Source organism: Cervus elaphus, chromosome 13 (assembly GCF_910594005.1).
Source record: "Cervus elaphus chromosome 13, mCerEla1.1, whole genome shotgun sequence".
NCBI classification, from domain to species: domain Eukaryota; kingdom Metazoa; phylum Chordata; class Mammalia; order Artiodactyla; family Cervidae; genus Cervus; species Cervus elaphus.
The window spans coordinates 6,619,976-6,646,302 of record NC_057827.1 but is presented as its reverse complement, the minus strand read 5'-3'; the positions used below and the strand labels follow the sequence as shown (position 1 = coordinate 6,646,302).

The 26,327-nt window shown below is 36.0% G+C and overlaps 1 protein-coding gene across 9 annotated transcripts in view; it reads left to right on the top strand.

Moving 5' to 3' along the window:
* The window catches only part of UBE3A (ubiquitin protein ligase E3A), a 92,015-nt gene extending 73,227 nt beyond the window's left edge, over nucleotides 1–18,788 (top strand). For all 9 annotated transcript variants that reach the window (XM_043921417.1, XM_043921415.1, XM_043921409.1 and 6 more), the window contains 7 exons: nucleotides 3,546–3,690; nucleotides 6,192–6,397; nucleotides 6,998–7,162; nucleotides 8,597–8,752; nucleotides 8,848–8,921; nucleotides 15,681–15,824; nucleotides 16,701–18,788. In XM_043921417.1, coding sequence (XP_043777352.1) covers nucleotides 3,546–3,690; nucleotides 6,192–6,397; nucleotides 6,998–7,162; nucleotides 8,597–8,752; nucleotides 8,848–8,921; nucleotides 15,681–15,824; nucleotides 16,701–16,821 — 1,011 coding nt within the window. In that variant the 3' untranslated portion in view covers nucleotides 16,822–18,788. The remainder of the gene's footprint in view (nucleotides 1–3,545; nucleotides 3,691–6,191; nucleotides 6,398–6,997; nucleotides 7,163–8,596; nucleotides 8,753–8,847; nucleotides 8,922–15,680; nucleotides 15,825–16,700) is intronic.
* The last annotated feature ends 7,539 nt before the right edge of the window (nucleotides 18,789–26,327 follow it).

Sequence of the window (26,327 nt, the reverse complement as noted above, 5' to 3'; positions counted from 1 at the left end):
CTTATTCTAGTCGATAATTTGATGTGGTAAAGAATCTAACGCAAGAGACGTGGGTTTGATCCCTGAGTCGGGAAGATCTTCTAGAAAAGGAAATGGCTACCCACTCTAATATTCTTGCTTGGGAAATCCCCATGGACAGAGGAGCCAGGTGGGCTACAGCTCATGGGGTTACAAAAGAGTTGGACACAACTTAGTAACTAGACAACAACAAGAAAACCTGTGTATAAAAATAAATGAAGGATGCATGTAAATTCTCCTTTTCAGAATGTTCATTGACATATTTTTCCAATTTCCAAATATCCAAATATTCAAGATAGCTTTTGATTTAAAAAATTCAATTTTAAATGGTATGTGTCTACTACTTTAAGGAATTTACCTTTGCCATTTAGTTCTTAAGTCTTTTGTAATTGAATAATGAAATAGAAATGCTTGTTTTAAGAGAAATAAAATTAAATGCAGTCCCTTAATAATGACCTTTGTCAAAATAGTTATTGCTAAATTTTATGTTTTGTTTGTTACCACAGTCAAACATAGTTTTTGTAAACGATAGACTATTTGTGTCATTAATGATACCATATTTTACAGAACCATGTTGTATATCTGATAATCTAAATAATAATAGGAAATTTTCACCCACTAAATCCAGTTGCCATCTATTTTTCAAATCCTTCTTTTTATGAATATTTGCATTTGAATATATCGATTCATAATATATATTTATTGTAATATATACTTAATGTAAAGAGAAATACAGAAGTGCATAAGGAAGAAAAAAATCACTCAATATTTTTAAAAAGGTTGTTGCTAGTCATTGAGGAGGAATAGAGCATAGTAAAGAGCTTGCTGCCTCAACTAGAATCTCTGTTCTACCACTTAACTGACTAACGAACAAGTTTATGAAACTCATTTCTTCAGGTTATGCTTCTGTAAAATGGGGTTAATAATATTAACAACCTGATAAGGTTCTTGTGAAAATTAAATAAGTTGATACATGTAAAGTGCCCTGACATATTAAGTGCTGTATCTTGTTTCGTTGTTAAAGCCGTAATAGTTTTGTTCTTTAATGGCTGAGTTGTTAAGTTTTTAGCCAAGCCTGAAAAAAACATTTGAGAACTAATAAAATTAATAATTTTGCAGGGAATTTATCTCAGTGTTCCATATACATTTACTTACTTATTAGTATATTTGTATGCTTATTTTTACAAATAAAACTGAAACAGATAAAGTGACCTTACTTTACAAGTACCATAATAATAGAATATGATGCGTTAAATTCTTTTGGCATTTAGGGTGGGGGATGGAGAGTGAAGATTGGTGGAAATGGAAAGACATTAATATGTTATTAAGAGTGAAGTTTAATTTGCTTCACTTGTCTATATGAAGTGTCTTGGGTAGAGCTAAGACTGGAAAATAGGGCCCTCTGAATCCTTAGAAACTACACCAAATCTGTTAAAAAGTATCAGTTACATTGATAATGGAGTTACCTCTCAGTCACAAATGCTAGTGAGGAAGAGACAGAGGACACATAATTAAATAACAGGTAATTATATTTTTCCACGTTGAAATACCTTGTAATTGATAGAAGCCTGTTTGTATTGTAAAGGTGTACATAAACACTGATATACATTTCTATAACATGTAGGCAGGTATGAGCAGTGGATTTCATGGCAATATGGAATATTGGCCTGGTGGGTAAACCACATTTGAGCTAAAATGATAATTGTAACTTAGTCCTTGGAATTCTTTATAGCCAGTGACTTGAAACAGATTTCCAACTGGAGCTGTTTTTTTCCCCTAAGTTAGTTTTAAAATTTGAGACTACGGCTATAAAATCAAGTTGAAAATCTTTTGTTAAAAGAGCAAAATTGTTTTAAAAGTTAACAACATGATGCATTATCTTAAAAATATCGCCTGCTCTAGAATGCTTTCTCATGCATTGTTTCTTATTAAGCCTTCACAACTTTGCAGTAGGAATAATACTAGCCTGTTATCTTTTTTCTTTGCAGATGAAGAAACAGGCTTAGCTGAGTTCTTTGCGAAAGTTTAAAGGTTAAAACTTAACATTAAGTGACAGTTGGGATGAATACAAAGTATTTAACTTAATATTTCCACAGCAACACTGTCTCAAAAATAAATTATCTTAATGCAACTTGGCATAAAAGTGATTGTGCAAGTGTTACAGACCACTATTGTACAGAATAGACATTCCTTAAAGATTCTAAATTCACAGAATCAGAATCCTGCAGTTGATTTCCAGGAGATCATTTTGGCTTTTGTTCAGATGTTTTTGATTGCAACCCCTAAGATACGTTTTACTCCTGTGCATATTTGCCTGTACGTATAATTGAAACAAATTTCACAGAATAGTAGATGCTAGTACTGTGTAATGCATTCTGATTTTTTTCACTTATTTGGTTTGCATTCAATGGATTGAGCTGCCCACTAATGAATTGCAGTTGGCAGCTTGAAAAACATTGACCTAGGGCAGCTGACCTGAATCTTGAATTGATGAGACTTTATTTTTTATAGACACATTAGAATGTCCAAAATAGTGATGTTATCTAAACTAATTACTTTAGGACTGACTATAGTATACTTACTCTGATGATGTTTGCATTGCTCAAAACCATTTTAAAGATTCTAGTTGTAATAGTTGCAAAAATCTGAATACCCTTAATAAATATATTCTATTTTGGCAAATTTAAAATCACTTTGGCAAATAAGATGGATGATCAGTCAGGCATGCTGTTAGTAAATTTCATATACATAAGACAAATTGCAATGTAAATGTTTCACATTAGAATACGGTGTTGATTTTGTGATTAACTTCATAATAACTGAGAGCAATCACTATTATTTGATAGATACAAAAGACATTTGGTAAAGATTTATAGTTGAAGAAATGTTGAAACTAGGATTTGATAACTGTTAGTAAGAAGTTAAGAGTAAGGATATCAGCAAATATATGCCTCATCTGCTTTCAAAAAAGTGAATAGAAAATGTTTCTAATCCATTAAAATGGTAATTTATATTAAAGTATTATTAAGAGACCATAAACTGCTTCCTTAAATGTATTTTTCTTGATTGAAATTATGTTATTTATGATTTAATAGACTTAATTCTTGAGTTTCTGTTCTAATAAAGAATTACGAGTCAACAGTTTTAAGTCAACTTCTGTGCTCCTTTGTTTCTCGTGAAATAATTTGAGGCATTTTTGCTATCTTGACTTCTTTCCCCATGTCCGAATCTTACAACCCAGGTTTGTTATATACATAATTAACAGGAAATCTAATTCTGATTTCATTTCAAATCAGTAGTTAGAAAGTAACCCTTTTAGAATTCTATGCCAGTTTCTTTTCTATCCTATTTTTCCATTATCTGTGAGACTAAATCTTTGCCTTTACTGGCTTTTTACCAGTTTGCTTCCTGTTTCAATTTAAAATATATCAAAAGCATTATCTTTTATTTGCTCCTACCCCTACACTTTATTTTGTTTTCATCCTAATACTGGCTTTCATCTTCTTTCCACTTGTTCCACTCACTAGCTAGAGATGATCGCTATGGAAAATCCTGCAGACTTGAAGAAACAGTTGTATGTGGAATTTGAAGGAGAACAAGGAGTTGATGAGGGAGGTGTTTCCAAAGAATTTTTTCAGCTGGTTGTGGAGGAAATCTTCAATCCAGATATTGGTAAATATTTTAGTGATGTGATCATGGTGTCATATCTTTTTGAATTAAGAATTTATTTACCTATGTTTACAAATATTTTCAATTATGAAGAGCAACAGAAGATTTTGGTATGAGTTAACTAGAATCACAGATAATAACTGAATTTGTGGGCTTTTGGGATTGATCCTGCATCACTCATTCATTCAAGTTCTTATTTAGATTACTTAGCAAAATATTTTAATGTAGGAAATTATCTCTTAGGTAAAAGAAATTGAAGACATTTTAGAATGATACATTAAAACAGTTGAAGAAATGTTTTGCTCTTTTTCAATCTAAAAGGCTCATCACCCATAGCATTTCTGAGATAAGAGTTTCATAGAATAATGGTCTGAAGACTATTGAGAATGTCTCACAAGCTCAAAATTTGGGTGTACTGATTGATAGCAAATTAATTTGGTTTATTTCCTACAGCATTTCTTGGGCTTAATATTATAATATTTTCTCACACTTTTTGGACTCCAGAACCCTTTTTCCATCCCACATCTAGTAGGTTTTGCTTTCCAGAAGAGTTTTCATTGAACACGATTTGGGAGAGATTGATCTATAAATGTCAGTCTGAAAGTGAAGAATTTGGGTTTCACTGATAGACAAAATAATAGAGTTGGCAAAGTAGAACAGGAAAAAGACAACAGCTTCCTGGATAGTATACTCTTGGATAATTCTGATCTGATTTAATTTCTACAGTATAAACCTTGGTTACTGGGGTTGCTTACTTTTAAAATCGAATGCATGACAATTAGAGGAAAAGAAGTCCTCTAAAGGTACCATCATAATTGTGAAGAACGTGGCGTAGAATAATGCACATCATTTCCTGTTGACTCTCAGTGTGTACACTGAATTGACTTTTCTGTATTTGTTGTTAGTCTGCTTATAAATGGAAGTAGACATTTTGACTTCATGACATAAACATAGTTAAGGTAAGACTTAGTATTTTAGCTAATGTTTTTTAATAATCTGAAGATTATGTCATTTATATATAATTTGCTCAAAGTAAACTTAGATGTATAAATCGGTGCTGTTTTTGAGATAGAAAATTAATATTAAGCTTCATTAAAAACCATGGTGTTTTTGAGATAGAAAATTAATTTAAAAACTTCATATCTTTGGTGAACTTTAGCTCTAGGTCTTTATGTATCTAAAAATGTTAAACCTTAGTTATAAAGTATATTTACATTATATGCAGAAATACTTTTAAGAAAAAACATACATTAAACAATTCTGCTTGAGAGTGAAGCAATTAAAATGATGACAATAGAAATATCAAAGCGGAACATTTTAGAAAAGCCACCCTTTATATGGAGCTTTTCTCGTAGGGACCTGAAGATAAATGTACCACAAATGGAATCTCTTGGACTTTTAAGATTATCATCTTTCAAGCCCAAAGATGAAAGTAGTGACCTGTGTAATTTACATTCTCATTAATTTATAGTTTATAGCTTTTGAGTCCAAGCACATACATTTGTGATATTTCTTCAGATTTATTAACTACAATTATTTTTAACTGTTCTGGTCCAGTTAATACCATATTTATAATTAAATGAAGTTTTTAGCACTTCACTAGATTTTGTAATTTTGGCCTGTAAAAAAAAGTTGGATATAAACTGAGATTCACGTATAAATTAGGTAATTTATAAAATTTTATTTTGTGAACATTAAGTTGCATTAGAAAAATGTCTTAAATTCATGTTCTTAGGATCAAGGGGACCCTTTAAATTTCCCTTTATATTTAACTTCAACTGGATGTGAAAATGAAGAAACATTTTTAAAGCTTTTTTAAAAACTTAAAAACTGCTTGATTTCTTAAAAAAAAAAGTTGATTTCTAAAGTTTATTCTATTGGAACTTCCCCCTCTTTCCTAGATTTAATTCTTAGTTTTGTTTTACTTTTTGACTCACAGTTAACATGTGTATTAAATGGCTTTGGGTTTTGGACATAATCTTAAGTTTATCAAGTTTGCCTGAGTTTAAGTACTTGGCATCTTTGTTAAAAAGGTGCTTGAAAAACTTCATGGAACCATTATGCAATTTGGAAGAAAACAGATTTTTTGCTATGAAACTCAAAATTGTTTTTTAAAACAGTACATATGGATTAAATATGTTTTAATAAGTGAAACATTTTCAAAATATTCTTTTTTGCATTTTTCAGCCATTCAGTGGCGAAAATATGAATGCAAGTTAATTTCTGATTTGTTTTAATAGAAGATTAGAGAACTTGAATTTAATGAACAGTTTTCCCAACTTAGAAAATGCCAGCAGAGTGGCTTATTACTTTAAATATATGCTACACAATTTGTAGCATTTATGTGTATTTGAACTTTGTTTTCTCAAGTCCTGATGTAACAGAAAAAAGCCCTAATGCAAAATATAATTATTTTATATTTACTTTTGTATTTTATATGTATAATTATTTGTTCATCTAATATAATATGAAAGTAATGCATTTAAAAAAATCATTTCTTACAGGTATGTTCACATATGATGAATCTACAAAGTTGTTTTGGTTTAATCCATCCTCTTTTGAAACTGAGGGTCAGTTCACTCTGATTGGCATAGTACTGGGTTTGGCTATTTACAATAACTGTATACTGGATGTACATTTTCCCATGGTTGTCTACAGGAAGCTAATGGGGAAAAAAGGAACTTTTCTTGACTTGGGAGACTCTCATCCTGTAAGTCTTGTCATTTTTTATTCTTTTAGATTTTATTTAAAAGCAAATATAGAATTTAATTTATATAAAATTTTTAAAGCTTTGATTTGAAATGTTTGTTAATATTTATACCTAGTAAGATAAACTTGTTTTATTATCTATCTGAAATGCCATAAACACTTAAAAACTTGAAGGAGAACTTGTTACAAGCAAGTCAGCTTTGCAGAGGGAAGGCTGATTCTGTAGAAAAGTGTTTCCAACTCTTTTTTTAATGGAATCATGAGATTGTTGGGTTAAGTCAGAGCTGTCCTTAGTCAGGGGCACTGGTGGCTGCAGCCAGCCCCTCCTTACCCTTGAGATACCTCTAAGGGTCTCGTTAGAGCACAGTGTGAGACCCATAGCTAAGCAGCTGGTGTGGGGTTTCTCAGCAGAGGTAGGCGTTACCAGTGACTGACCGTCTTTCTTTATGTCTGCATAGAAACTACTAGAAGAGGGGTAATGTTTGTGCTTTAATTCTTACTGTTGGTTTGTTTTTTTAATCTTTTTCCCAAGAAGAGTGATACAAATTGTTGTATTTTACAGTTCTGTGGTAGCCTTAATTTTTCCTTTTCTGATTGGTAGGTTCTGTATCAGAGTTTAAAAGACTTACTGGAGTATGAAGGGAATGTGGAAGATGATATGATGATCACTTTCCAGATATCTCAGACAGATCTTTTTGGTAATCCGATGATGTATGATCTAAAGGAAAATGGTGATAAAATTCCAATTACCAATGAAAACAGAAAGGTAATAAATGTTTTTATGTCATCCTTGTCTTTGTCTCTTTAATGACAGAATTTTAAAGCATATGTGTGTGCGTTTGTGCGTGCACTGCTTCAAGTTGTGTCCCACTCTGTGCGGCCTTATGGACTGTAGCCCGCCAGGCTCCTCTGTCCACGGGATTCTCCAGGCAAGAATACTGGAGTGGGTTGCCATGCCCTCCTCCAGGGAAAGCACACATGCTTGTAGTTTTTAAAGAAGTTTCTAATGTCATCTGTACAAAGAAATCAAGTAACTAAGTTCTTATAAATGAAATAGCCACAGTTCTTTAAACCTTGACTGAAGGCTGGCATGAGAGCACGTGGTTGGGCACTGAACCCCTCCTAAAGAAAGAGGCCCCGAGTGGGAGATGGTGCCTGGCTCGGTGTGGCTGTGGTGTGAAGCAGGAAGAAGGCTGTCTCTCATATTAGGCTGTAAGGGGGTAGGAACTAGGGAAGGTCCTTATAACCAAATGGTCAATAATTGCTTCTAATGTACACACAAATACACGTGCCTTAAATAAATATCTGAAAAGTACTGAAGAATAAATATTTTAAAGAAATCAGTTTTGTGTTTTCTGTTGACTAGAAAAGTATGCATCTGGAAATGGGGGACTAACTCAGAATACAACCCAGGGGAATTATGATATATATAAAACCTTTAAAAAGAATGTTTATATTAATACAGTTTTTGAAAAAATATATTAATTAAGTTGGGATACAGAGTATATCTTCCATTTTTTATTTGGTACAATAGCTTGCTCACCAAGTGAAACACCGATATTTTTGTTGAAACAGAGAACAGTAGGCAGCTTCCCAAATATTTTAGAATAGGAAACATGAAAGACTTCCTTGTTTGCTCATTTCCAGTACATTGCACTCTATTAAAAATGTTAGCATTTATAAATTGATGTATAAATGGTTTAAATGTTTTTGTGTTTGCATGACCTAATTGAGAGAACTTTAAAATTGTATCAAGGCCCAGCTTTTGTATTTAGTTTTGTTTAATATAGAAGTTGAAACTTATGTGTATGTGGCCTCTGGTGGCTCAGAGTGTAAAGAATCTGCCTGCAGTGTGGGAGACCTGGGTTCAGTCCCTGGGTCAGGAAGATCCCTTGGAGAAGGGAATGGTGACCCACTCCAGTATTGCTGTCTGGAGAATCCCATGGACAGAGGAGCCTGGCCAGGTACAGTCCATGGGATCACAAAGAGTTGAACATGAATGAGTGACTAACACATTGTCTATTATAGAGAGCTGTGAAATTGTTAAAGATATTTTCCTTTGTGTGTGTAAAGTTTGAATTCTTAAAAATATTCTTGATTGTGTTTTCTTTGGGAAAATAAAAACATTGTGCAGTCCAGTAGCTTGTATTTTGTTGTATTACGCATCATAAGACATTCTTGTGGTTAATGTTTTCTGCAGGAATTTGTCAATCTGTATTCTGACTACATTCTCAATAAATCGGTAGAAAAACAGTTCAAGGCTTTTCGGAGAGGTTTTCATATGGTGACCAATGAATCTCCTTTAAAGTACTTATTCAGACCAGAGGAAATTGAATTGCTTATATGTGGAAGCCGGGTAAGAAAGCAAGGGTTTCCAGAAATATCTTCTGTTGATCTATTGTTTGTAATGGTGTGGTGTAGATGTTAAGACGTGTTTTCTTGAATTTGCAGAATCTAGATTTCCAAGCACTAGAAGAAACTACAGAATATGACGGTGGCTATACCAGGGACTCTGTTGTGATTAGGTGAGGTTCTTAATTCTTAAAAGGAAGAATTAAAATTCACCAGAGGGGTGTAGGCTTTATGCTTTAGACCTTTGCCTCCAGGTTTTATTTCTCAAATAAGCAAACTCACAAATTCTCAATGTATAAAATTAAAAGTATATTTGTAATATAATCACCAGTTCCTATTGCTAATCTTGTGATTTATTTCCTGAATAATGTTTTATGTAAGGGGCATGTTTTCTTCTGCACTGGGGTATAAAGTGTCTAATATTCCTAGTAATTCTGTTGCAGTGCGCTTAGTGACAGATGATGATGAAGATAGAACTGCCTCTTCTGAATACTTCTCCTTTCTTTTGAACTCTGGGGAATGTTACTTACCTACCCTATATGAGGCACCTTTTGTGTGAAATGGTATATTCTTTGATTTAATCCTTATTACATAGCAAGGTGCATACTAGAATTTGTATTTTATTTTGAAGACCTTGGCTCCAGATTCTCACAGGAAGGAGAGATTCCTAGTCTTAACTGTTCTCAGGGAGTTGCTCCTGCTGTGTATTATCTGCTTCTCTTTGCTGCTGTCCAGTCCTGAGAGACACAGGCTTCTTCCTGTCCTGCTGAGATGGGGTAAAAAGGGACAAATGCCCTTTTGGCTGTCACTGGTAGAGTGAGGTGAGGAAGCATTCCTGGAGGTTGTCTCTGAAGGTTATCACTCTTAAGACTAAAGTATAGGAAGTCTATAATGAGTATCACTTGTATCAAGAAATGAATATTTTATGTTCTATTATTTTCCTTTGTTTTATTTTTCACTTTGGTTTGTGTGAAGTTATTGATACGTTCTCTGTTTAGCATACCTTTGGTCATTCCTAGTGGCAGTGGTGAAATTATTTACTTTTAGCAATTACTGTTCTGCTATTTACTTGAAGTTCAAAGGTTACTTGAAGGTAAAAGAGTGGAAATAGCATGGATAACAACAGCAAAGGGTAACCTCACTTGTGAGTCACAGTATTATCACAGCACTATCTCTGTTAGTGATATTATTGATGACAGATAGTTATGACTTTGTGGTATCTTAATGTTTCTCTGAGAATAGTTGAAGGTATCTTGTGCTGCTCTTTATGGAGAAATTACTTTTTAAGTTAAGGTCTTAATTTTATTTCCTTTAGAATAACATGTTATTCTTTTAGAATAACATAATTCCTGCTTTAGATATTACCTTAACATCGTATGTGAGTGTTTCTTAAATGTTAGTGAATTATGGTTGATTGGAGTGTTGTGTTAGTTTCAGGTATACAGCATGTGTGTTTTTGCAGATTATATTTCATTATATGTTATTATAAGATTGGGTATAATTCCCTGAGCAGTACAGTAAATCCTTATTATTGCTTATCTAGTTTACTTGTAGTTGTTTGTAGTTAATCCTATACTCCTAATTTGGCTCCCCTTCCCTATCCCTCCACCATTATATAAGGTCTCTCTTTATGTCTTGTACTTTTCTTTGCTCTGAATATGATATGATGTAACCATTACTGATTTGTTGTGCTTTGCTCTTTGTTTGCATGATATATCTTTTTCTTTTTTCTTTCAACCTATCAATGTTCTGAATTTGAAGTGAGTTTCTTACAAATAGCTGAGTCATATTTTTTAATCTACTCTGTCAGTCTTTGCCTTTAATTGTTGTGTTTAGACCATTTGTATTCAGGGTAATTATTGATATGGTAGAACTCAAGTCTGCTATTTGTTTTCTGTTTCTTTGCTCGTCATGGTTCCTTGTCTTTTTGCCTTTTGTGGGTTACTTAGTTACTTGAACATTTTTAAGGGTTTCTTCTTGATTTTGGTGTTCTGTTTTTGTGTGTGTTGCTTAGTATAGTGTTCTTCATGGTTGCTGTTGGTATATGTATCAACATTTCTTCCAGTGAGATATGGAAACCTTGTTTCCATTTGAGTCTGTTACTTTCCCCACATTTAGATACAATTGTCTTGAGTATCAGTGATGTTGTAATTTTTCTATCAGTCATCAAATCCAGTTTATAAAATTCATGAGGAGAATTATAGTCTGTTTTATGTCCCTTCGTTTCTGCTCTTTCTGTTCCGTCTGCCTCAGAATCCATCTTTTATCACTTCGTTTAGTTAGTATTCAAAGGCAGATCTGCTAATGACTAATTCTTTTAGTTTTCCTTTGTCAGAGGGTGATTTCCACTTTATTTCTGACCAGTTTTGTTTATACTGTTTGAAGTTTCTTCTTAAATCTGTATGCTTCTGTCTTTTTTCAAACTTGGAGTGTTCTTAGCCATTATTTCTTAAAATTCTCTCTCAATCCCACTCCCTTTCCTCTTTTCTATGCCTCTAATGATAGCAGTGCTCAGTCATCTGTCACTGTTCCGTGTGTACCTAGGCTCTTAGTTTCTTCAGTCTGTTTTCTCTCTTGCTCAGGTTTTGATCCTCGGTCATCTTGACTCTACTATTGAATCCATCTAGTATTTTCCTCTTACTGTGTTTTTCAGTTCTGTAGTTTGCATTTGGCTCTTTTTTTAATTGTAACTTAAATATTTTGCTAAGACTTAGTTTCTGGTGTTTCAGTTTTGAAACACTAGCACTTACAATTGATTATAGAATAATTTTTATGATTACCTCATTAAAATCCTTGTCAGTGTTTGACATTGGTTGATTTTCTTTCTTTCATGTGATTTTCATAGTTCTTGGCTTGACAGGTGATTTTGGATTGTATGCTGGATATTTTGGCTGTTTTATTAGGAGACCCCGGGTCCTATTTACATCTTTTACTTTAGTAGTAAAAAATGAATGGGTCAATACTGTCCTGTGGTGTAGATAGACACAGTAGTTATTTCCAGTTCTTTGTTATTGGAGGTCACAGTGGATTATTTCACTAACGGATTATTCCATACATAACATCAAACATCATCAAATTGGGAATTGCTGCTAAAAGTGGGATTGTTGAACTAAATGGTAGATATGTATGTAGTTTTGCTAAATATTGCCAAATTCTCCACAGAAATTGTGACATTTTGCACTCCCAGTGGTAATATACATGCATATCTCCTTTCCTACAATTTTCCAAACCCAGTGTTGTTCATTTCAGCTGTTTGCCTGTTAATTGAGAAATGGCATTGTGACATAGACAGTGTCACAATTTCTGTGGAGAATTTGGCAGTTTTAGCAGAATCTTTAACTTGGGCCACTTTTGTCAGCTGCTTTCATCCATGTGCAGCCGGAAGCTAATCTCAAGGGACACTTCTGTCTCCCAGGGTGCCTCCTGCCCCCGTCAGGCACGATGTCATTGTGACATTGCCGTTTTGGTTCAACAGGCTGTCCTGTTGCCAGTGCTCTTACCTGCCCTTTTGGGGTGACCCTCAGCCCATGTTGTTCTGCATACCCCGCTTTTCCACACAGCTATTCCTGGACTCTGCTAGTATGGGCTCAGGTGTATATAAACAGTTTTAATGTAGAACATAATGCTTAATAGGAAGAGAAGAATTTTTCTCAGTATTTTCATTATAAAAACTGATAGTAACCCTAACGTTTTAAGTTCTAATTTTTTAGAAAGAGCCAAAGGAACAGCTGACTTTGTCTCAACAACCACTGCTGGTCTGCTACTTCCTTTAGGATCTGCCTCCTCTATTCAAGGGCACCTGTTGGTCTGCCTCTTCAGATGTGGCTGATTCATTTAGGCTTTAGAACACTCCTGAGGAGTGAGGAGGTTTTTTGGCCCTGACAGAGGGCTCTGGGTTACTGCATACTTGCTTTTCCTTGCCAGCAACCCAAAAAGGAATAACCTAAACTGTGGTATGGTTTGTTTCCTTCCTAACGGAGAGATGTGCTTGTATGTTCCATGTTCAGGTTCCTGTTGTATTTTCTTTTTAAGTTGTTTTCTCTAGATGGGTGGGAGGCTTGGGGAGGATATTAGAATGTCAGGGAAGAGAAATGGCAAGACTTTGGAGAGAGCCAAGAATTCTAATAAAGCTGCTAATCTATGTTAGAAATAATGGCATTGCACCAACAGAAATACCAACATTTTGGTAAGAGAAATTGTATACTGGAATACTAGGGTATCAAAAACTAGAATTGTAACTGTATGTAGGAAGTGTGACCTTTTCTGTCAAGATTCTGGAAAGCACTTTCAAATAAATATTAAAATGCATTCCTCAGAAAACTACTAGAGTTCATCACAGTGAATTTGGTAAAGTTGCAGGATACAAAATTAATATACAAAAATCTTTTGCATTGTTATATAATGAAATACAATGAAAGACAAGAAAGACAAATTAATGAAATAATCACTTTTACTGTTGCATCAGAAAGAGTAACATGCCTAGTACTAAACCTATCTAAGGAGACACCTATACTCTAAAAACTGTAAGATCCTGATGAAAGAAATTGAAGATGACACAAACAGGTAGGAATACTACATTCTTAGACTGAAAGATTCAGTGTTGTCAAAATAACTATACTACCCAAGGTAATCTACAGATTCGATTCAGTCCTGCCTATCAGATTACTAGCGGCATTTTTCACAGAACTAGAACAAAAGTTTTTAACTTTGTATGGAAACACAGACCCTGAATAGCCAAAGCTGTCCTGAGAAACAAAACTGCAGCTGAAGGAATCAGGCTTCCTGATCTCAGACTCCAAAGCTGTAGTAATCAAAACAGTTGGTATTGGGACAGAAACAGAAATATAGGTCAGTGAAGCAGAAAGCCCAGAGACAGACACCTGCGGTCGGTTAATCTGTGTCAGAGGGACAGGAGTGTAGTGCAGAAAAGACGGTCTTGTCAATAAGTGGTACTGGGAGAATGGGACAGCTACATGTAAAAGAATGAAATTAGAATATTCTCTAACTATACACAAAAATAAACTCAAAGTGGATTAAAGACTTAAGATATGTACTATAAAAATCTTAGAGGAAAACATAAGCAGAAGATTCTTTGACATAACTTTCATCAGTATCTTTTTGAGATAATGAAAATAAAACCAAAAAGAAGCAAATGAGACCTAATTAAAAAAAAAAAAAAAAAAGCTTTCCCCAGCAAAGGAAACCATAAGCAAAACAAAAAGACAACCCACATAATGGGAGAAAATATTTGCAAATAGACAAGACTATTAAAGGATTAATCTCCAGAATATCCAAACAGTTCATGCAGCTCAGTGTCAAAAAAGCAGCCTAATCAGAAAATGGACAGAACCTGAATAGACATTTCTCCAAAGAAGACATACAGATGGGCAAAAATCACATGACTTTTAGTCAACATCACTAATTTTTAGAGAAGTGCAAATCGGAACCACAATGAGGTATCACATCACACAGATTAGAATAGCAATCATCAAAAAATCTACAAAAGACAAACGCTAGGAGAGTATGTGGAGAAAAAGGAACTCTCCTACACTGCTAATAGGAATGTAAATAGTTACAGCCCCTGTGGAGGACAGCATGGGGGTTCCTTACAGACTAAAAGTAGAGCTGCCATATGATCCAGCAGTCACATTCCTGGGCACATACCCAGAGATAACCGTAATTCAAGAGGATGTGTGTACCACAGTATTCTTGGCAGCACTGTTTACAATAGCCAAGAAATGTCCATTGAGAGAGGAAATGGATAAAGAAGATACACACACACACACACGAATATTATTCAACCATAAAAAGGATGCATACACACACACACACGAATATTATTCAACCATAAAAAGGATGCAATGATGTCATTTGCAGCAACATGGATGGACCTGGAGATGGTCACACTTAAGTAAATCAGAGAAAGATACATCATATATCATTTATATATGGAATCTAAAAAAGAAAATGATACAAATGAACTTATTTACCAAACAGAAACATACCAACTGAAACAAGCTTAATGGTTACCAAAGGGGAAAGATGGGGAAGGGATAATTCAGGAATTTGGGGTTAACATACACATGCTGTGTATTAAAGAGAGAATCAACAGGGACCTACCATATGACACAGGGCACTCCACTCAGTATTTCATAGTATCATGAGAAAAGAATCTGAGAAGGGATGGATATATGCATATGTATACCTGAAACTGTATGTGTTAAGTTTATGGATACTTTATTATTGAAAGTATAGATTTCAATTGCTGTTTTTCAAGATTGCTCTTAATGAACTTGCATTTTGTTTTTAGAGTAAATTTAACAAGCATCATTATAATGTTGACTTCTATCACATAGGTTTTAGGAACGCCAGGGATTAAATTATTCTCAGTATAATTGCATATGATACATATATCAGAATAACCCCCAATTCCCCTTCCACAGCACACATACTATTGATAAAAGTATTCTAGTTTATATAAAAATTGTGTACTTTTGTATGAGTATTTTTAGGTATTTCCTTTTGTTCCTACACTGTATCTGATCTTCTCCCCTTGAAGTTGCATAAGGCATGAGTGGACAAAGGACATAGCTGTCATCTTCAGTACACAGGATTTTGGTTTTGCCTTATGTCTTTTGTTTCTTACTAACTATATATTTACAGTTGATGTAATTGTTTCCTTTTGTTGTTGCCAGTTTTTACTGTTGCAGATAATGTAGCGATGAACAGAAGCTTTTATATTTTTGAAAATAGTTTTCTTAAATTTGCATGAGTGGAAGTCCTAGGTCCTAGATCCCCAGAAAAGAACCTTCAGGCCCTTGATATTGACCTCCAAATTATCTCCTATTATGGTTTTAATGCAAATCACAAACTTAAATTAGTGCTAGCAATAATGAATGCCAAACTAAAATTGGTATTTTATCTTTTCTCAGGGAGTTCTGGGAAATTGTTCATTCATTTACAGATGAGCAGAAAAGACTCTTCTTGCAGTTTACAACAGGCACAGACAGGGCACCTGTGGGCGGACTAGGAAAATTGAAGATGATAATAGCCAAAAATGGTCCAGACACAGAAAGGTAATTATTAAATTGTGACTATATACTGAAAACCTTGGCTTCCATATTATTACACATGTGTGATCTATCCAGAAGCTTCTGAGCACATTTGCAGTTTTTAAAGTTTTTGATTGAGAATTTTTTAATTGAAAGCCACATTATGTCATCTATTTAGAATAGTCAAGTTGAAGTTCACAATATTGTTCAGCCCTAGATTATGCTAGAACCACCAATTTCGGTGTCCTTATATTAATCGTGTTTCCTCTATTGTGCAAGTTAACATTTGGTGTGTAGTTGCCATATGTGAGCAGTAGTATATTTAATAATTTAAATGTATAGAAACATTTCTTCTAGTATTCTACATTATTTAATATTATTTAGTATTATCTATATTGTTTGATATTAATGTAAATTTATTTATTATCAAATCAATTACATAGTCATCTGGGTATATTTCAAATAAGAAAGGCCCAGACTGAAATTTTGAAACTGAGATCTGAGTATTGTCTCCACTTAATGTTACTATTCAGTGATTTCAACTCTACAGTGGGGAAACTGACAGTCTGTAGGGTTATTGTGAGAAAATTTAGTTAAATGAGCTCTCAGGATTAAGAAGCTATTAAGACAGTATCTGGTATGTGGTAATAACTTCGTGGATGTAATATGTTATCATCAACCATCATCGTTATTAGCACTGAGTAATTTATGAGGTAAAGACAAACTGCTGTTTGGTAGCTGTATGGCAGAATCATAAAGTTTTATCTTTATGACTTGCATTAGTGTGTAGTGTGCTTTGCAAACCATCTCAGCGTATGTACCATCTAAAGTAGGATCTTTTAGTACTGAGCATATTTCCCATGACTTATTTTCCTGTTTTTCCCCTTTCTCTCTATATAGGTTACCTACATCTCATACTTGCTTTAATGTCCTTTTACTTCCGGAATATTCAAGCAAAGAAAAACTTAAAGAGAGATTGTTGAAGGCCATCACTTATGCCAAAGGATTTGGCATGCTGTAAAAAAAAAAAATAAATGGGAAGAAAAAGAAAAAAAAGAAAAAGAAATTTAAAATTTTAATAAGTATAACAAGAGGGATAAAATTGGTGGTGATAGTGTCCCAGTACAAAAAGGCTGTTAAATAGTGAACCACAGTAGTCACCTATGTCTGTGCCTCCCTTCTTTATTGGGGATATATGGGCTGGAACAGCAGATTTCAGCTACTATATGAACAAATCCTTTATTATTATTATTATTTTTTTTTTGCGTGAAAGTGTTACTTATTCTTTCACTTGTATGTACAGAGAGGTTTTTCTGAATATTTATTTTAAGGGTTAAATCACTTTTGCTTGTGTTTATTACTGCTTGAGGTTGAGCCTTTTTGCATATTTAAAAATATATACCAACAAACTACCCTCCCAAGGAAAATATTGCCACCATTTGTAGACCATGTAACCTTCAAGTATGTGCTATTTTTTTCGTCCCTGTATCTAACTCAAATCAGGAGCTGTATTTTTTTTAAACAATTTGCTTTTGAAACTTGAAGTTTGAAAACAGTGTGATGCAATTGCTGCTGTTCTAGTCCCCAAAGAGTTTTCTGTGCAAAAATCTTAAAATCAATAAAGATGGAAGGGAGAACTTGGAATGTTTAACTGCAGCCCTCAGAACTTTACTTTAGTAACAGCACAACAAATTAAAAACAACTCATGCCACAGTATGTTGTCTTCATGTGTCTTGCAATGAACTGTTTCAGTAGCTAATGCTCCTTCTTAGTATATGGAAGGACAGGGATTTGTTGTTGTTGTTTTAAGTTTATTGGGGAAAAGTGCATTTGGCCAAAAGAAATGATAGTCAAACCCTTTGCAAGAAAGATAAGAAGTTTGTTGTTTATTATAAGCGGAAAGCATGTGAAAGTGCACTTAACTTTTTTATCACCTCCTATCGACCACAGTTAAATAGACAATCCAGAGTCTTCCCTTCTTGTCGTCGTCAGCTTACCCAGTCAGACGTTTTATCAAGGCACATGATCAGTGTTGGGACATAGTGAAAGAATGGCTATTGTGCCTTGTTTTACTTAATCATACAGTAAGCAGAGACTTGGAAATGAATGGAACTGTTACTCTTAAGTCCTATTTACTTCGTCTGTCCCCAAAGATTAAAGTTTATTTCAAAAAGTGTTAAATACTACTTTCACGTACTGTGGAAAAGTACAGGTAGATTTAAATTACTAGACATGCAGAAGTAAGTAGTTTCCCCTTTCTAGTCTTCTGTGTCTGTGATGTTTCTTTCTTTTATTGCAATATAAAATAAAAGGATTATGTATTTTTAACTGAGGAGAGACATGTTGATATATCCTTTTACTGCAAGTTACAGCTAATGTGCTGAGCTTGTACCTCGATTGTTTTACGTGACCGTGACAGATTAGTTTGATGAGTTGTTTGAGATTGGCAGGAAAAATACAGCTTTCAATCATTGGAAGGGGAAAGAGGATGTCTTTCAGAATTATTTTAGTTCTTTTAGTAATTGAGACTTAACTGTTATGTACCATAATGCTAAATAAAACAGTGACATTTTCACCATAATTTAGTGGAAAAAGAAAACATTGCTTTCCATATTGTGATAAGGTAACATGGGGTTTTTCTGGGCCAGCCTTGAGAACACTGTTAAAAGTATGTACACTACCTTGATTCAAGGGACCCTCATGCTACTACAGTCACCGTAAAAGGCCTTTCATTCCTGTGCTTCTTGTGTATAATGAAAGAATACGAGAAATCAAATACTCTGGGGGCTTTTTGTATAATAAATTTGTGAAGAAATTTGTGTTCTTCAGTTCTTAAGTTTTATTATCACTACAGTATTGAAGTTATCCAATTGTAATCACATCTGTGTGAAGTTTTTGAATGGTCATTGAGTACAGATCATCAGGTATAGAATTCATATCAAATAGACTTTTAACAAACAGTTGAAAATAAACCTACCCTTGAAAATATTTTAAGAGAAAAGTTCATTGGTTGTCCAGACTAATTGCTCTCAGTTGCTCAGTGTCTGTCCTGGGCACATTACCACTTCCTTTCTCATTGCCTCATTTCCACTGCTGTCTACAAAAATTTCACTGAACAGTATCTTAAGCAAGAGGGAACAAATAGAAATTTTGACTACAGTGGTTACTCCCTCTATGCCAGATGTTGTGTTATAAAGTACTCTTTCTCCCAGATCACCAGGAAACTCTGGAGGAAATAAAAAACCAAAAACTAATGGGTTTTCCAGATGAAATACACAGTTTCTCCTACATATCATCATTATAGAATATCTCAAGCATACAATAAAGTCACAGCCTGTGACGAAACTTTACTGGGCTCTGCTTAATTGTGTGATAAAATCCAACGACAATTTTTCTAGCTTTACTTTGGGATACATACTAACTTAGGAGGGAGATACATGAAATCAAGCTTCAAACAAAACTTGCTGATGGTATTCATTTCCCTATCGGTACACATCCATCTTACTCGACAGGAAGGATGACTGTAACCTGGCACCATCACTCTGTTCCTGTAAGAACATGAGTGTGCTGGGATTTCAGGCCCTTTTAAGGGGTTTTCTCAAGAATTTCATGCAGACTCAGAGGAAGGGTAGTCTTCCTAAGGCTACTCCATCTGTAGTCATGATCCCCTTAACCTGTTCACCTCAGGTATCTTTTTTGACCTTCCACCAGCCTCTAAGGACCATCTCTTAACATTCCTGCTCCTTCCCTGAGCCAATAGAGGATTCAAAACGCAACTTCTCCTTCCTCTTTCCTTCTTTTACCCATAGTGTTAATGTATGGAGAATTTCCTGGGGAGTCCAGAGAGAGAAGTGCAGAGCCTTGGTCTTTTCCTTCTTTACTGTTCACATCCAGTAGTTGGCATTTGTTAACCAGTTGCAGGACGATTTTGGTGCAGATGTGCCCCTGTGAGAAATGCTTAAAGCTTTTGCTATGCCGCTAAAATAGCTCTCCTGAAAGATTCTTAGAGCCTCCTCTTGAGAAACTCTGTTGCCAGTGAGAACTCTTTAACCTTGGCAGCACCCTGAACTTGGTTCACCTGCTACCCTGTTTGTTTTTCAGTAGGGTGGATACTACTGTAATTCTAAAATTCTGACCTGTACTTGCCCAGTTCTGTCTGGTAAACCTCAACCACTCAAAAAGGTTGTTCTCCAAATCTGTGTCTTCTGCTCAGACTCTACCCCCAGAATATCTTTGTGGTATTTTAAAATCAATACACTTCAAAATGAAACTTTTATTTCTACCTATCATTTATTGTTTGTTCCTTAAAAACATACCTTTCGACCCAGTCTTCAGAATCCCTCACCCTTCAATTGTCACAGCTTGTATCAGTTGTTTCCCCTTCTCCATCATACTTTCTTTTGGCTTCTGATCCCCTAACTCACCTTGGCTAGTATTCTCCAATGTTTCTCATTCTGCTAGAACACAGTTTTGTTATTTTAAATATCTTTGCTTCAAAACTTGTTCCCCTTTGACGAAATCTGCAAGCCTGGTGTCCGCAGCCCTCTGTTGCACCCCGCCCCCCCCCCCACACAGCTACTTTTCCAATTCTACCATCAGTTATAGGCATCTTTCCCTGCATCCCCACCCACATCATCATGCTGTGTGTACTTATTTCATATTTCTCAAGTAACCTTAAAGGCCAAAACTTTAAAAAGCCCCTCACCCACGAATTCATCAACCTCTAGAATGTCTCTGTAACCTAATAGCAATTTCCATGGTAGTACATGCCCATTGAACAATGAGGAGTCACTGGGATTTTTGGTTTTTTCCCCATAACCATTACGTGGCATGTGGGCAGGTTCATGGGGGAGATTGTTTATCTTCGTTCCTGTCCTATATAGTAGTTGTGTAATAACTTTGTTGAAAGGATGAGCGCTATTTTTTCCAGTACCTTGTCAGTCACCACCTGGATGATTGAAAATGATGGCTTGCCATTCAATGAAGCATCTGTTTTCACCAAAGATAGCCTCCGTCTCCTGTCTCCTCCTCATCCTACCCCCCAAAAGGTTTTATTGTAAAATATTTGAATATTTAGTGGCTAAAGAACTTGTTCCTGGAGGAAGTGAGTAACTGGTTCTGTCATTTCGGCCTGTGAAAAGAAAATGACTAAAAGGGAAAAGATGAAATGGACCAAGTCCTTGGAAGCAAGATTTCTGTGTGACTTCCCCAGTCCTACTTTTCGGGATGTGCTCTGGCAACCTTTAGCCTCTGTGTGGTCAGCCCCTGTGGCTACACTCCTCTTCCGCTGGAGATGGGAGCGGGTGTCTTACGTCATCCTGCTGTTGCCAAACCCTCATATGTCAAGGAGCTATCCTTGCTGAATGCTGTGTTTTCTATACTAAATGAAGCACTTACCATGATGAATGCCTGGTTTGCCAGAACCTTGTAATTACTGCTACAAGTCAAGCCTTAAGTTGGGATTCTTAGATTCAGCTGGACAGGACCATAGAACAGGACTAATTATCCTGGCTATCTTTCAGTCTCCAGCAGCCACAGAAAAAGCGAGGGGCATGTGTCCGTGAACAGTGCACAGTGACTGAGGGCACAGCCTTCAGAGTTGGGTGACCGTCTCAGGTCTGTCTGGCGCTGCCCTTCCTTTGGCTTGGATTAGCACATTCAAGCCTGTGTATGTCACTGATGGTTATCAAGACAGTGAAGTTGAGACACAGGTGCTACCTGTTGCAAGACAGAAGAAGGAATTCATTGAGAGGTTGAGGATGTTTGTAATAATTTCTTTTGCAGGATTTGACCCTCATCTATCTCAAAATGCAGGAGGGGTGCTTTCTTTGATTTTTTTTTTTTTAATTAGGGTAATTCATATAACAAAATTCACTCCTTTAAAGTGTACAATTAGTGGCTTTTAGAATAGTCACAAAATTGTGTGTCACATTATATAATTCCAGAGCATCTTCACCACTGCAAAAAAGGAAAAATGCTTGTATCCATTAGAAGTGATTATCGTTCCCCACCTTCCAAGACCTAACCACTAACCTTACTTGTCTGTAGATTTCCCTATTTTGGACAGTCCATATAAATAGAACCACACACAAGGTGCATCTGTGTTTGTAGCATGTATCGGTACTTCATTTTATGAATAATATTTCAGTGTATCAATATACCGTATTTTTATTCATTCATTTGATAGATGGTTGTGTTGTTTTAACTTCTGATTATAAATACTACTGCCGTGAACACTGTACAGGTTTTTATGTGGACATAAGCTTTCATTGCTTTTGGTAATGTACATAGTGAATTCCTGGGTCATATGCCCAATCTTTTCAAGGAACTGCCAACTGTTTTCTGAAGTGGTTGCACTTTCTTGCAAGCATCTTGTGAATTCTAATTTCTCCACATCCTGGCCAACATTCTGAGTCTAGCCTTCCTATTGGGAGTGAAGTGGTACCTCATGGTTTTGATTTGCATTTTCCTAATGACTAATGTTCCCTTGGTATCTCTTAATTTTCTTGAAGAGATCTCTAGTCTTTCCCATTCTGTTGTTTTCCTGTATTTCTTTGCATTGATCACTGAGGAAGCTTTCTTACCTCTCCTTGCTATTCTTTGGAACGCTGCATTCAAATGGGAATATCTTTCCTTTTCTCCTTTGCTTTTTGCTTCTCTTTTCACAGCTATTTGTAAGGCCTCCTCAGACAACCATTTTGCCTGGAATGTGAAGTCAGGTGGCCCTTAGAAAGCATCACTACAAACAAAGCTAGTGGAGGTGATGGAATTCCAGTTGAGCTCTTTCAAATCCTGAAAGGTAATGCTGTGAGTTACCTGTGAATGCTGTGAATCAATATGCCAGCAAATTTGGAAAACTCAGCAGTGGCCACAGGACTGGAAACGGTCAGTTTTCATTCCAATCCCAAAGAAAGGCAATGCCTAAGAATGCTCAAACTACCGCACAATTGCACTTATCTCACATGCAGTAAAGTAATGCTCAAAATTCTCCAAGCCAGGCTTCAGCAATAATGTGAACCATGAACTTCAAGGTGTTCAAGCTGGTTTTAGAAAAGGCAGAGGAACCAGAGATCAAATTGCCAACATCCGCTGGATCATTGAAAAAGCAAGAGAGTTCCAGAAAAACATCCATTTCTGCTTTATTGACTATGCCAAAGCCTTTGAGTGTGTGGATCACAATAAACTGTGGAAAATTCTGAAAGAGATGGGAATACCAGACCACCTGACCTGCCTCTTGAGAAACCTATATGCAGGCCAGGAAGCAACAGTTAGAACTGGACATGGACCAACAGACTGGTTCCAAATAGGAAAAGGAGTACGTCAAGGCTGTATATTGTCACCCTGCTTATTTAACTTATATGCAGAGTACATCATGAGAAATGCTGGGCTGGAAGAAGCACAAGCTGGAATCAAGATTGCCAGGAGAAAAATCAGTAACCTCAGATATGCAGATGACACCACCCTTATGGCAGAAAGTGAAGAGGAACTAAAAAGCCTCTTGATGAAAGTGAAAGAGGAGAGTGAAAAAGTTGGATTAAAGCTCAACATTTGGAAAACTAAGATCATGGCATCTGGTCCCATCACTTCATGGCAAATAGATGGGGAAACTGGAAGCAGTGTCAGACGTTATTTTTTTGGGCTCCAAAATCACTGCAGATAGTGATTGCAGCCATGAAATTAAAAGACGCTTACTCCTTGGAAGCAAAGTTATGACCAACCTAGATAGCATATTAAAAAGTAGAGATATTACTTTGCCAACAAAGGTCCGTCTGGTCAAGGCTATGGTTTTTCCAGTGGTCATTTATGGATGTGAGAGTTGGACTGTGAAGAAAGCTGAGCACTGAGAAATTGATGCTTTTGAACTGTGGTGTTGGAGACGACTTGAGAGTCCCTTGGACTTCAAGGAGATCCAGCCAGTCCATCCTAAAGGAGATTAGTCCTGGGTGTTCATTGGAAGGACTGATGCTGAAGCTGAAATTCCAATACTTTGGCCACCTAATGCGAAGAGTTGACTCATTGGAAAAGACCCTGCTGCTGGGAGGGACTGGGGGCAGGAGAAGGGGACGACAGAGGATGAGATGATTGGATGGCATCACCGACTCGATGGACATGAGTTTGGGTAAACCCCAGGAGTTGGTGATGGACAGGGAGGCCTGGTGTGCTGTGATTCATGGGGTCGCAGAGTCTATGTGAATATTAGAGTCCGCTTATCAGTTTCTTCAAAATAGGCATCTAGAATTTTGACAGGAATTGTGTTGAATCTATAAATAAATTTGGAGATTATGACTAATTTGACAATGTAGAGTTTTCCAACTCATGAACGTGGATGTCTTTGGATTTATATAGGTCTTTAATTTTTTTGTTGTTATTTTTTAGATTTCAGTAGTACAAGTCTTGATTTCTTTGGTTAAATATTTTCCCAAGTATTTTATTCTTTTAAACATAATTGTTTTCTTAATTTCATTTTTGGATCATTCATTGCTAGCATATAGAAATGCAGTGAAAATTTTTTTTATTGATCTTATGTGGCTTTTCCTAACTAAATGTGTTTTACTTTTGATTCTTTTGTATTTTCTATATACAAGATCACACATCTGCAAATAGAAAGTTTTACTTTTTCCCTTTCACTCTAAATACTTTTTTCCTTTTCTAAGTGCCCTGGCTAGCACCTCTAGCACAATACTGAATATAAGTGGCAAGAACAGACATCTTTATCTTGGTACTGATTTATAAGGAAGGCATTTAATTTTTCATCATTGAGTGTCATGCTAACAGTAAGTTCTTCATAGATGCTTCAGGTTGAGGAAATTGTCCTTCTCTTCCTAGTTTGAGTGTTTTTATCAGGAAAGGATATTGGATTTTGTCAGATGCTTCTGCTTCTATTGGGGCTTCCCTGGTAGCTTGGTAAAGAATCCGTCTGCAATGCAGGAGACCCTGGTTCAATTCCTGTGCCAGGAAGATTCCCTGTAGAAGTAGAAGCCCAGTATTCCTGGGCTTCCCTGGTGACTCAGCTGGTAAAGAATCCACCTGCCTTGTAAGATCTTAATCTGCTTCTATTAAGATGGTTGTGAGTTTTTGTCCTTTATTCTATCAGTAGGGCTATATCAATAGATTTTGGTAGGTTGTACCAACCCTCCATTCCTGGGGTTGTTCTGCAGGTTCATGGTACACAAACCTTTTAATATGCTACTGAGTTTGGTTTGCTAGAATTCTGTTTAGAATATTGCTGAATAAAGGGCACATATAGCTGTGATGAGGCTGAAGTGTATATTTCCTGTAGGTCACATGTCTCTGTAAGAGACAGGTCATGGGCCATCTGACCCTGCACAAGTGGGCTTCCTCCTCTGAAGCCAGACACTCAATATCTGAGTACCCTCAGATAGAAGCTGTGAGAAGAGGAGAAACTAAAAGTGACCAGCCAAGCCAGAGGCTCTCATTTGGGGTTCCCTGAAGAGTTTACTTTCTAAAAGAAAGCCATTAACTTCCACCTCTCTCTGAAGGCTCAATATCTTAATGACAGTTGCACCGACTGGATAAGGCAGGATATTTTTCTCTAATTTCCTCCCTTCCAAAAGGGCCAGAAACAGCTTTTGAGTGAGAAGGAAGGTAACATGACGAAGAGCCTATCTTCAGGCCTCCCACCCAGAAGCAGCTCTGAGCAAGAGCTGCATTTTCAGTTAAGAGAGACAGTGGCATTTCTGATGTTTCACTAATACCCAGAAAATAGATGCTTTGCTAATTATCTGAAAGTGACCAGAAAAACTACATACATAAGGTTTCATTCCTGGAAAAAACAAATCCAGAGCCAGAGCAGACCAGCAAAAAGAAAAAAATTGTGTTCAGCAGCACCATCACCCTTAGTCGCTTCCTTCCTGTCACACACATGCCTTATTATTTAGTAAGTCTCATTACTAAATAATTTAGTAGACCTATAGGAAGGACTTAGGTACTCTTTGGATAGTGCTACAGAAACATCTCCAAGGGAGATCTCAAACTTGCTTCTAGTCCTATTCCAACTGAAGTGTGAAGATTTTCTGTTAACTAACATTTACCAGGTAAATACAATTCAGTACAAATTGAATGGTAATTCAATACCAATTGAAAACAATGCTAAGCAGTCCTGAGTGTTCATTGGAAGGACTGATGTTGAGGCTGAAACTCCAATACTTTGGACACGTGATGCAAATAGCTGACTCATTGGAAAAGACCCTGATGCTGAGAAGGATTGAAGGCAGGAGGAGAAGGGGACGACAGGATGAGATGATTGGATGGCATCACTGACTCGATGGACATGAGTTTGGGTAAACCCCAGGAGTTGGTGATGGACAGGGAGGCCTGGCGTGCTGTGGTCCATGGAGTCGCAGAGAGTCGGACACGACTGAGCGACTGAACTGAACTGAACTGAATATACCAATTGAACGCTAATCATGTCGCAGGTTTGCTGGAGGTTTCAGGTTGGTTTCACAGCCACTTCGTTCAATCAAGGAGTCTTTTTATGGGGAGACTGAATCTAGTGGACCAGATATA